Source organism: Semicossyphus pulcher, unplaced genomic scaffold (assembly GCF_022749685.1).
Source record: "Semicossyphus pulcher isolate SPU_LCO1_2020_fin unplaced genomic scaffold, fSemPul1.0.p SCAF_16, whole genome shotgun sequence".
Lineage (NCBI taxonomy): Eukaryota > Metazoa > Chordata > Actinopteri > Labriformes > Labridae > Semicossyphus > Semicossyphus pulcher.
In genome coordinates this window covers 3,118,048-3,130,812 of record NW_027211670.1, presented here as the reverse complement: position 1 = coordinate 3,130,812, position 12,765 = coordinate 3,118,048, and the positions used below count along the sequence as shown (strand labels likewise).

Genomic DNA, 12,765 nt, shown 5'->3' with positions numbered 1-12,765 from the left:
ATGGCTGTCTTTTATTCACTCTGTGACCTTATCTAGAACAGGAAACCAAAATACTGCAGAATTCATTCTTTATTTTACAATAATTACACCCTCCTCATATACATGTTTACACACGTTATTGCACATGAGACAGTAAGAGTTTACTTCCTGTTCAGAGAAGACATCAAAGAGAGAGAAACAGAACGTGTCTCAGTTATTTTCTGAACAATTTATTACTTTACATTACTGTGGTTCAACATACATCCTTCATCATATGGTAACACACACACACACACACACACACACACACACTCACTCACACTGATATCTGTTATGGGATCATTAAACATTATAATCACACCTGTGTTTAAGTTTACTGAGACGTCATCATGAGTCATGTGATCAACGAGTCATCGCGTTTGTTGTATTAGTTCCGCCCTCTTCTGTTCTTATGGTCCAGTTTATGTAAGTGTGATGACCATATATGGTAAATAATGGATGTAATAATCACATTATAGAGTAAATAAATCATTATTATGTGGGAGGAAGTGTAACAACATATCAGAGTGAGTGATGCTGTTCATGTTTGATCAGCTGATCACAGACAATCAGACGTTTGAAGCATTTAAGTCAGAACAGTGATGTTCACCGTTCAGATCTATAAATTTAAATCACCGACAAGGGGCTCAGGTAGGGATGGTGTGTCCTCTTGCTGTGATGGTAACCATGGATACCGTTTTGACAAGTCTTATTCTATCGAGACAACATTATATATATCAGTCTTTGTCTGTCCGATTAATGCACTCGATCATGATCGCTGGATGCTGCATGAAGTATGTTTGCTGCCCCCTGTGGTCAATAACACTTTATATCTTCATCACAACAGTGATCTGTTTGTGAGACTGCTGGGTAAGATAACTGTCAGTGTAAGTGTGTGTGTGTGTGTGTGTGTGTGTGTGAGAGAGAGAGAGAGAGAGACAGAGAGAGTGACTCAGCAGCAGCATCTCCATCACTGTGTTTCATTCAGTCATCAGACAGCAGAGTGATCCCACAGGAACATTTACACATGAAACAGGAAGTCTAACTTCCTCTCTCCTCCTCCTCCTCTCTGCTGGTGACCAGAGTGCAGAAACATGAATCCTGTGAGTCAGATCTTCATGCCAAGCTTTGCTTTCTGAAACACACAGAGTTTAAATCTTAAAGAGTTGTAAATAATAACTTTATTGTTGTGAAAGAGGACAAACATTAAAGTTCTGATTGAAACCGGACAGAAAACATGACTCTGCTGCCTTCAATCACATTTCACCTCCTGACTTTATTCTCATCTTCCTCTTCAGCTAACAGGTCTAAAACAGAGTTCACATGAGCATCTGTTCACATGTTCACATGAACATCTGTTCACATGTTCGCATGAACATCTGTTCACCTGTTCACCTGTTCACATGCTCACCTGTTTACCTGTTCACCTGCTCATCTGTTTACCTGTTCACATGCTCATCTGTTCACATGCTCATGTGTTCACCTGTTCACATGTTTATCTGGTCACATGGTCATCTGTTCACATGCTCATGTGTTCACCTGTTCACATGTTTATCTGTTTACATGTTCATCTGTTCACACGTTCCCATGTTCACATGCTAATCTGTTCACATGTTCGCAAGAACATCTGTTCACCCGTTCACCTGTTCACAAGTTCATCTGGTCACATGCTCATCTGTTCACATGTTCATCTGTTCACAAATTCCCATGTCCACATGCTGATCTATTTACTTGTTCACGTGTTCACATCTGCATCTTTTCATACCTTCATCTGTTCACATGTTCACATTGTCATCTGTTCACCTGTTCACATGTTCACCTGTTCACCTGTTCACCTGTTCACCTGTTCACATGTTAATCTTTTCACATGTCCACATGTTTAAGACTGAGTCATGTGACCCTCTATGACAGGAAAATAGGAATATATACATACAGTATATGAACTATTTATTTTCTCTGATCGACCGATTTCAGGATCAACAGTTAAAAGGTCAAAGGTGAACTCACAATGCCGGAGGCGTGTTTGGGTTTGACGCTGTACGAAGCTTTCTCCTTCGCCTGCCGGAACGACTCCTCTGCTGCTTTTAACCTGAAACACACACCGTGTGAATAATAAATATAACGTTAAAATGTTCATGGTTACGTTAGAATTCAGGTTCATTTATGTTAATGTTCCACGTTTACTCCTCTAGCTGTGCAGGTTCATGACTGTGATTCCCATTGTGCTGCTCTTAGTGAGATACTTTACCTTCAGTTTATGACGTACAAGTTTGATCTGAAACATGTTTCATTTATGTCTCAGTAGGTGCCGGGTGTTAAAATCTAACATATAAATCATGTTTATGCACATTCTGCTCCTGTATCGATCCTGATAAGAGTAGATCTATAGTAATCTGTGATATAAACCTCTGTGTTTTGTCCCTCCCGTGTTTCCGTACCTCTCCTTCAGGATCACTTTGTTCTCCTTCTTCCACAGCTCCTTGAAGTCTGAGGAGAACTCATGCCAGACGCTGAAGACGGTGTTCGGAGAAACTTCTTTCTCTCCAGCTTTCGCTTTCACCGAGAAGGAAACTGTAAGCTCCATGAAGCTGAGAGAAAACAGACACAGGTTCAGCTGAATAACCTTCACACCTGTATGTGAGGTGATTAAAGGGTTAAAACCTGAGCTGGAAAGTCACTGAGGACATGAACACGTGTTCTTCAGTTTAGGTTTTATAGCACATTTAAAACTTCACCACATGTACTGACAGCTGGAGCTTCTTCATTTAAATCAACAATATTAATTATAATTTTAAATGTACGAATGAATATTATTGAAATACACTTTAAAGTATAATAAATATATAATTTAAAATATATGATTCATGGTTTCTTGTGTTTATATTTACATTACAGTAAATCAGGCTGCGTATTATTCAGATGTCTTTGATTGTCTAACATTATAACTGTATGTGAGTAAAACGCTGGATCTGATCCTCGTGTTGAATCAGAAGTTTGAGTTTCGTTCTTACAGTTTGTGCGTGCTGCTGAGCTCGGCCTCCAGAGTCTCCAGCTCGCTTTTAGCTGAGAGAATAAGAAGAAAACAACACGGTCAGAGCAGAAGAAGAAACATCATCAAGAGGAGTTTGTCACATCTGTACCACTCTGATTCAGTGTAAAGCTCATTAAATTTCAATTTGTTTCAATTATTTAACAGTTTAAGAATGAAACAGGTCAGAGTTGAACAAATGGTTAACAGATGTCCCTTTTTATTTTGCAGCATCACATTTGGCCTCAAACATGTGTCACATAAGCTAACAGTAAAACGTCATCAGACAGCTGCTCTGAGGGAAACTCTTCAGAATCAGAAATACTTTATTCATCCCCAGGGGGAAATTCAGGCATCACAGCTCCTCTGACACAGAGAAAGGCATGAAGAAATATGGGAACTATAAATAGAAGTAAGAAATATGTCTAGTATGTACAGTATATATACAATAATAATAAATAATTGTATATATTGTTAAAATGTTTTTAAAATAACTCTAAAGAATAAAACTACAGCTGCTCTGTATGAGACTGTATGTCATATGACCTCTGACCCAGGACAAGCTTACCTCCAACCTTCACCTGCATGCATTTAACATCTGCATCATATCTTACATTGACACCGTATCTGAGCATCTGCATATTTGACACATTATCTTATATTCTATGTTTGTCTATAACTGTATTTGTTTAATGTGGAGCTCAATGCAGGAGGGGAAACGTTCACTGCACGGAGGGACCTGATCATACATCATCATCACAAACACACACACGCACACACACACACACACATGCACACACAGTCCTGCTGGTTTAAAGCTGTACCACTGACAGACTGCAGGGGGCGGTAACAGAGGAAACAAGAGGAACAAAACGTGATTTAAAATGATAAATGCCTCAGACCTCATGGACACACACACACACACACACACGCACACACACACACAAACACACACACACACACACACACACACACACACACACACACACACACACACACACACACACACACACACACACAGTGTTGAAGTTAAGGATTGTAGCTGTGCTCCATGAAAGATGGTGGTCTGTCTCCCTTACTTTATAACATGTTTATGTAAAGGTGTGTCTTTTAAATAAAGTTATTGTTTGATTGTTTCCTCTTTCACCTTGTGCCAGGAACTCCTCCATCTTGTCTTTAAAAGGCTGCAGGTTCTCCTCGTCCGACACTTTACACACCTTTTCTACCTCTGAGGTACAAACTGAGAAAACAACACACAAAGTAATAGAAAGGAATTATGCTGATCAAAAGACCTGTCAAGACTTAGTGTGTGTGTGTGTGTGTGTGTGTGTGTGTGTGTGTGTGTTACCTCTCAGGTCCTTCCTCAGTCTCAGCAGGTCTTTGTGAAAATCTTCGAACTTCATCTGAGATGCCTGAAACAGATCGTGAGGCTCTGGGAGAGGAAACACACACGTCTCTCTGCCAGCATCCTGTAAACACACACACACACATGCACACACACACACAGTTTACAGATAAAGAATAAATAAGAATAAAGACAGACAGACAGGAAAGCAGATAGTATAAAACATAATAATAAAGTATAACCCTAACCCCATCATAATAGAAGTATTAACTACAGATAAAAGTATGAATTATAAATTAAAGTATAATTGTCACCTCGTCAAAATGTCTGAGGAAGTACGCGACCATGTAGGAGAGCAGGCTCCTCATGCTGTCCTGTAACACAAAACAATCAAACATCAGTCTGAGAAGTTTTCAGTGATTCATCATTCATCATTTCAAGGATTCATCCAGGATTAATCCAGGATTCATCCAGGATTCATCCAGGATTCATCCAGGAGTTATGCAGGAGTTATCTAGGAGTTATTCAGCAGTTACTCAGGAGTTATTCAGCAGTTATTCAGGAGTTAAACAGAATTCATCCAGGATTCATCCAGGATTCATCCAGGAGTTATGCAGGAGTTATCCAGGAGTTATTCAGGAGTTATTTAGCAGTTATTCAGTAGTTATGCAGGAGTTATCCAGCAGTTATTTAGGAGTTATCCAGGAGTTATACAGGAGTTATTCAGCAGTTATCCAGGGGTTATCCAGGAGTTATTCAGCAGTTATTCAGGAGTTATTCAGCAGTTATTCAGGAGTTATCCAGGAGTTGTTCAGCAGTTATCCAGGAGTTATCCAGGACTTATCCAGGAATTATTCAGAAGTTATCCAGGAGTTATTCAGGGTTAATTTAGGGTCAATCCAGGATTAATCCAGGAGTTATTCAGCAGTTATTCAGTAGTTATCCAGGAGTTATTCAGGAGTTATCCAGGAGTTATTCGGGAGTTATACAGGAGTTATTCAGCAGTTATCCAGGAGTTATACAGAATTCATCCAGGAGTTATTCAGGAGTTATTCGGGACTTATTCAGGAGTTATTCAGCAATTATCCAGGAGTTATTCAGGAGTTATTCAGGAGTTATTCAGCAGTTATCCAGGAGTTATCCAGAATTCATCCAGGAGTTATCCAGGAGTTATTCAGGAGTTATTCAGAATTCATCAAGGAGTCATTCGGGAGTTATCCGGGAGTTATTCAGCAGTTATGCAGGAGTTATCCAGGAGTTATCCAGGAGTTATTCAGCAGTTATGCAGGAGTTATCCAGGAGTTATTCAGGAGTTATTTAGCAGTTATTCAGTAGTTATGCAGGAGTTATCCAGGAGTTATCCAGCAATTATTTAGCAGTTATCCAGGAGTTATCCAGGAATTATTCAGGAGTTATTCAGCAGTTATCCAGGAGATATTCAGGACTTATTCAGGACTTATTCAGGAGTTATTCAGGAGTTATTCAGGAGTTATGCAGAATTCATCCAGGAGTTATTCAGGAGTTATCCAGGAGTTATTCAGGAGTTATCCAGGAGTTATTCAGGAGTTATTCAGCAGTTATTCAGGAGTTATACAGACTTCATCCAGGATTCATCCAGGATTCATCCAGGAGTTATGCAGGAGTTATTCAGGAGTTATTCAGCAGTTATCCAGGAGTTATACAGAATTCATGTAGGAGTTATGCAGGAGTTATTCAGAATTCATCAAGGAGTCATTCGGGAGTTATCCAGGAGTTATTCAGCAGTTATTCAGGAGTTATACAGAATTCATCCAGGAGTTATGCAGGAGTTATCCAGGAGTTGTTTAGCAGTTATTCAGTAGTTATGCAGGAGTTATCCAGGAGTTATCCAGGAGTTATCCAGGAGTTATTCAGCAGTCATCCAGTGGTTATCCAGGGGTTATTCAGCAGTTATTCAGGAGTTATTCAGGAGTTATCCAGGAGTTGTTCAGGAGTTATCCAGGAGTTGTTCAGCAGTTATTCAGGAGTTATCCAGGAGTTCCTCAGCAGTTATTCAGAAGTTGTACAGAATTCATCCAGGATTCATCCCGGAGTTGTGCAGGAGTTATCCAGGAGTTATACAGAATTCATCCAGTGGTTATCCAGGGGTTATTCAGCAGTTATTCAAGAGTTATTCAGGAGTTATCCAGGAGTTATCCAGGACTTATCCAGGAATTATTCAGAAGTTATCCAGGAGTTATTCAGGGTTAATTTAGGGTCAATCCAGGATTAATCCAGGAGTTATTCAGCAGTTATTCAGTAGTTATCCAGGAGTTATTCAGGAGTTATCCAGGAGTTATTCGGGAGTTATACAGGAGTTATTCAGCAGTTATCCAGGAGTTATACAGAATTCATCCAGGAGTTATTCAGGAGTTATTCGGGACTTATTCAGGAGTTATTCAGCAATTATCCAGGAGTTATTCAGGAGTTATTCAGGAGTTATTCAGCAGTTATCCAGGAGTTATCCAGAATTCATCCAGGAGTTATCCAGGAGTTATTCAGGAGTTATTCAGAATTCATCAAGGAGTCATTCGGGAGTTATCCGGGAGTTATTCAGCAGTTATGCAGGAGTTATCCAGGAGTTATCCAGGAGTTATTCAGCAGTTATGCAGGAGTTATCCAGGAGTTATTCAGGAGTTATTTAGCAGTTATTCAGTAGTTATGCAGGAGTTATCCAGGAGTTATCCAGCAATTATTTAGCAGTTATCCAGGAGTTATCCAGGAATTATTCAGGAGTTATTCAGCAGTTATCCAGGAGATATTCAGGACTTATTCAGGACTTATTCAGGAGTTATTCAGGAGTTATTCAGGAGTTATGCAGAATTCATCCAGGAGTTATTCAGGAGTTATCCAGGAGTTATTCAGGAGTTATCCAGGAGTTATTCAGGAGTTATTCAGCAGTTATTCAGGAGTTATACAGACTTCATCCAGGATTCATCCAGGATTCATCCAGGAGTTATGCAGGAGTTATTCAGGAGTTATTCAGCAGTTATCCAGGAGTTATACAGAATTCATGTAGGAGTTATGCAGGAGTTATTCAGAATTCATCAAGGAGTCATTCGGGAGTTATCCAGGAGTTATTCAGCAGTTATTCAGGAGTTATACAGAATTCATCCAGGAGTTATGCAGGAGTTATCCAGGAGTTGTTTAGCAGTTATTCAGTAGTTATGCAGGAGTTATCCAGGAGTTATCCAGGAGTTATCCAGGAGTTATTCAGCAGTCATCCAGTGGTTATCCAGGGGTTATTCAGCAGTTATTCAGGAGTTATTCAGGAGTTATCCAGGAGTTGTTCAGGAGTTATCCAGGAGTTGTTCAGCAGTTATTCAGGAGTTATCCAGGAGTTCCTCAGCAGTTATTCAGAAGTTGTACAGAATTCATCCAGGATTCATCCCGGAGTTGTGCAGGAGTTATCCAGGAGTTATACAGAATTCATCCAGTGGTTATCCAGGGGTTATTCAGCAGTTATTCAAGAGTTATTCAGGAGTTATCCAGGAGATGTTCAGGAGTTATGCAGGAGTTGTTCAGCAGTTATCCCGGAGTTATCCAGGAGTTATTCAGCAGTTATCCAGGAGTTATCCAGGAGTTTTTCAGCAGTTATCCAGGAGTTATCCAGGAGTTCCTCAGCAGTTATTCAGAAGTTGTACAGAATTCATCCAGGATTCATCCCGGAGTTGTGCAGGAGTTATCCAGGAGTTATACAGAATTCATCCAGGAGTTATGCAGGAGTTATTTAGAATTCATCCAGGAGTTATTCAGAATTCATCCAGGAGTTAAGCAGGAGTTATTCAGCAGTTATCCAGGAGTTATCTGGGAGTCATTAGGGAGTTATCCAGGAGTTATTCAGGAGTTGTTTAGCAGTTATTCAGTAGTTATGCAGGAATTATCCAGGAGTTATCCAGGAGTTATCCAGGAGTTATCCAGCAGTTATCCAGGAGTTATCCAGGAGTTATTCAGCAGTCATCCAGTGGTTATCCAGGGGTTATTCAGCAGTTATCCAGGAGTTATCTGGGAGTCATTAGGGAGTTATCCAGGAGTTATTCAGGAGTTATCCAGGAGTTGTTCAGGAGTTATGCAGGAGTTGTTCAGCAGTTATCCAGGAGTTATCCAGGAGTTATTCAGCAGTTATCCAGGAGTTATCCAGGAGTTTTTCAGCAGTTATCCAGGAGTTGTTCAGCAGTTATTCAGGAGTTATCCAGGAGTTCCTCAGCAGTTATTCAGAAGTTGTACAGAATTCATCCAGGATTCATCCCGGAGTTGTGCAGGAGTTATCCAGGAGTTATACAGAATTCATCCAGGAGTTATGCAGGAGTTATTTGGAATTCATCCAGGAGTTATTCAGAATTCATCCAGGAGTTAAGCAGGAGTTATTCAGCAGTTATCCAGGAGTTATACAGAATTCATCCAGGAGCTATGCAGGAGTTATTTGGAATTCATCCAGGAGTTATTCAGAATTCATCCAGGAGTTAAGCAGGAGTTATTCAGCAGTTATCCAGGAGTTATCTGGGAGTCATTAGGGAGTTATCCAGGAGTTATTCAGGAGTTGTTTAGCAGTTATTCAGTAGTTATGCAGGAGTTATCCAGGAGTTATCCAGGAGTTATCCAGGAGTTATTCAGCAGTCATCCAGTGGTTATCCAGGGGTTATTCAGCAGTTATTCAGGAGTTATCCAGGAGTTATTCAGCAGTTATTCAGGAGTTATTCAGGAGTTATCCAGGAGTTGTTCAGGAGTTATGCAGGAGTTGTTCAGCAGTTATCCAGGAGTTATCCAGGAGTTATTCAGCAGTTATCCAGGAGTTTTTCAGCAGTTATCCAGGAGTTGTTCAGCAGTTATTCAGGAGTTATCCAGGAGTTCCTCAGCAGTTATTCAGAAGTTGTACAGAATTCATCCAGCATTCATCCCGGAGTTTTGCAGGAGTTATCCAGGAGTTATACAGAATTCATCCAGGAGTTATGCAGGAGTTATTTAGAATTCATCCAGGAGTTATTCAAAATTCATCCAGGAGTTAAGCAGGAGTTATTCAGCAGTTATCCTGGAGTTATCTGGGAGTCATTAGGGAGTTATCCAGGAGTTATTCAGCAGTTATTCAGGAGTTATTCAGCAGTTATCCAGGAGTTATCCAGGAATTATTCAGGAGTTATCCAGGAGTTATCTGGGAGTCATTAGGGAGTTATCCAGGAGTTATCCAGGAGTTATCCAGGAGTTATTCAGGAGTTATTTAGCAGTTATTCAGGAGTTATCCAGGAGTTATCCAGGAGTTATTCAGCAGTTATCCAGGAGTTATCTGGGAGTCATTAGGGAGTTATCCAGGAGTTATCCAGGAGTTATTCAGGAGTTATTTAGCAGTTATTCAGGAGTTATCTGGGAGTCATTAGGGAGTTATCCAGGAGTTATCCAGGAGTTATTCAGGAGTTATTCAGCAGTTATTCAGCATTTATCCAGGAGTTATCGTGAAGTTTTTCAGGAGTTATTCAGCAGTTATCCAGGAGTTATACAGAATTCATGTAGGAGTTATGCAGGAGTTATTCAGAATTCATCAAGGAGTCATTCGGAAGTTATCCAGGAGTTATCCAGGATTAATTTAGGATCAATCCAGGATTAATCCAGGAGTAATGCAGGAGCAAGCTTGGGGAGTAACACAATACAAGTAAGATTGATGAATAAAATGTGTTTTTTTTCCACTCTGTATCCTGTTACCTGTTTAACAAACAGCTGCACATGAAGAACAGGCTGCAGTCTGTGTTTAGATTAGAGTGTGCTGCCAAGAACCATACAGACCTTTTTTATTTGCACTGTTGATTTTTTAGCCTATTCATTGTTTGCATTTATAAATACTTATAATCTGATCATGAATTAATGATTTAATCAGCCCACATACTGTTATGTTTGTCATGAACTATGACAACTATTAATTAGGCTCAAAGTTTCAGGCACTGATCAAACCTGTGTGGTGGCGAAATGAGTACGGAAACCCAATCAAGCAGAGGAAGGTCTGGAAGCTCAGTTGCCAAGTAAAACCATATATGGTGGTCTGGGAACAATATACTCGGGCCGTAAGGTTGATAAACACTTTGAGTGTTTATCTGGAAATTGTACACTTGGGAAAAGCGAGGTTGAAAGAACAATAAGCGAAAGATCATGTCAGGGCGACCTGGCAAGAACTCAGGGGTTCCAGTAAAAACAGCGCCTCACATGCGACTGAATAAAATGACAATAAAAAGTGTACTAAAAGTTAGCAGGGAAATAACTGATCCTGACTAAAGACCTTTTATAAATTACATTTAATAGAAATTCATTTATTTTTTGCTTATTTTGATGTTCAGACAATTAAGTGATTTTTAGTTTGCTGGTGACTCCTAAAACAAATCAGCCGTTATTCCTTCTTTATACGGACGTTGTTTATAGTCGGTTTCAAGGCGCCCTGTAAAGTCTGTTTTAAGGTCTGCTTCTTCCTCTCTGTGGTATGAAACTCTGGTGATGTTGTTAAGTTTCACATTAGTCTGATCTGCTGCAGCGTCCAATAACTAACTGATATCTAATAAGTCGGTCAGTCAGAGACTCCCTTGAAGGCTGCTCTTATGTATCCTTGCTTATCACTCCTCAGAATAAACTCCCTCCAAATAGGAGCTTTGAGAGGGCCCTCAATATGACGGGTTTGTAACTACCGGTTTGAGCAAAAGACAAAGAAATATCAAATAAGAGACTTGAGAAGCAACCAGTGTCGTCCTGTCTCCAGTGCCAGTTCTTTTTTTTTCACACCTTAAACCCCTGCTTTTTCAGTGCATGTATTCCTTGTGGCTCTAACAGAGTTTTCATCGTGTTTTCTGGACCTTGTAAACTTTTTTTGGATGTCAGGGTCCTCTTTGTGTTCTAAATCTGAACCTGATGTAATGTGTCCATGAATAAGAGGTTGAGCAAAAACACTAGAGTGCTAATAAGATCAATGTAATGTTCATTTCATCATTTAGAAACATTCAGAGCAGCATGTGACTTTATTTCAGGTGTCTCTGTATCTTTTTTTGGTTCACTCACGCTGCTCTTGACATCTTTGAGTTTGGGCAGGATGTCGAGAGTAAAGCCGTCTGCTTGTCCTCGGGTTCGATTCCCGCCGTTCATGAAGTTTCCAAAGGCAAGAACCAGACCCAGAACCTGCTTCACCGTCTCACTGTCCTGCAGCGCCTGCACATCAGACACAGAGGAGTGAGTCAAAGAGACAACATGAGGAAAAGACAATAAGAGTGTGTCAGATACAAAGATACTTAGGAGAGAAAACAGGCACAGTGTTTTTAAAACCTTCACACCAAACTTCTGGGAACTTTCCTCCATTTTAACATGAACAACACTTTGATTTCAGCATGAGAAGTATGTTTTTCACAGTGAGCTGAAGCTTGACCTGAGAGCAGCTGCTCAATGACAGTGTAGTCATTCACTGTGTTATCAGAACTGTGAAGGACATGGTTAGCTTAGCATTAGGACTGGAAGCAGAGGTAAATAGCTAGCCTGGCTCTGAAGCTCACTGATCCCTCGTGGTGGCAGCGGGCTGATCAAGTTAGATCAAGACATCCCACTGCCAAACAAAGACTTCCAGCTCCTCCTGGGGTGATCCAAGGCCAGGGGAGATATATCATCCCTCCAGTCGGTTCTGGGTCAACCCCTGGGTCCACTCCCAGTTGGACATGCCCAGAAAGCCTCCAAAGGGAGGAGACCCCAGGGTAGTCCCAGGTCAAACATTGAACCATCTCAACTTGCTCAAAAGAAGAAGCAGCAGCTCTACTCTGACCTCCCTCTGAATGTCTGACCTCCTCAACCTGTCTCTAAGTCTGACTACAGACACCTGCAGAGAAAACTTATTTCAGCTACTTATTCTATCAGTCACAACCCAGAGCTCATAACCACAAGTGAGGATTAGAGCATAGCTTAACTGGTAAATCAAAAACTTTCAGCTTATTCCACCAATGGTTCAGTTCAATATCTGCATTACTGCTGATGCTGTACCAAGGGTCGAGGCCTGGGGGAGGCTGGGGATATGCAAACTGAGTGGGCAGTGTTCAAAGTGTTGGGACCGGACTGTGCCTCTGAGTCAGACTACATAGGTACAGGGAGGTATTAAAAATGGCCAATAAAAGAAATTAACAATTATTAAAAATAATTATTAATTATATAAATTATATGATTTAATCTACATTAAATCACCTCTGTATGGGGCACCACTTAACAAAGTTAAGAAAATAACCATCTAATTACCTCAGTCTCATAAAGTATACTAGACTATCAATACAGACTCTGATTAATAATTAACTTAATAACTATAACACAATTATTGATAGCTAGTAGGTTGAAGGATTCAGAGTTCAAACGC

At 40.3% G+C, this 12,765-nt stretch overlaps 1 protein-coding gene across 2 annotated transcripts in view; it reads right to left on the bottom strand.

Annotated features, from left to right (window-relative positions):
• The window catches only part of fmn2b (formin 2b), a 30,101-nt gene continuing 17,336 nt past the window's right edge, over positions 1 to 12,765 (bottom strand). For both annotated transcript variants that reach the window (XM_069664976.1, XM_069664977.1), the window contains exons 12-19: positions 11,439 to 11,585; positions 4,706 to 4,765; positions 4,395 to 4,515; positions 4,194 to 4,286; positions 3,030 to 3,081; positions 2,457 to 2,606; positions 2,026 to 2,107; positions 1 to 1,153 (exon numbers count right to left, since the gene is read on the bottom strand). In XM_069664976.1, the coding sequence (XP_069521077.1) occupies positions 1,127 to 1,153; positions 2,026 to 2,107; positions 2,457 to 2,606; positions 3,030 to 3,081; positions 4,194 to 4,286; positions 4,395 to 4,515; positions 4,706 to 4,765; positions 11,439 to 11,585 (732 nt within the window). In that variant the 3' untranslated portion in view covers positions 1 to 1,126. The remainder of the gene's footprint in view (positions 1,154 to 2,025; positions 2,108 to 2,456; positions 2,607 to 3,029; positions 3,082 to 4,193; positions 4,287 to 4,394; positions 4,516 to 4,705; positions 4,766 to 11,438; positions 11,586 to 12,765) is intronic.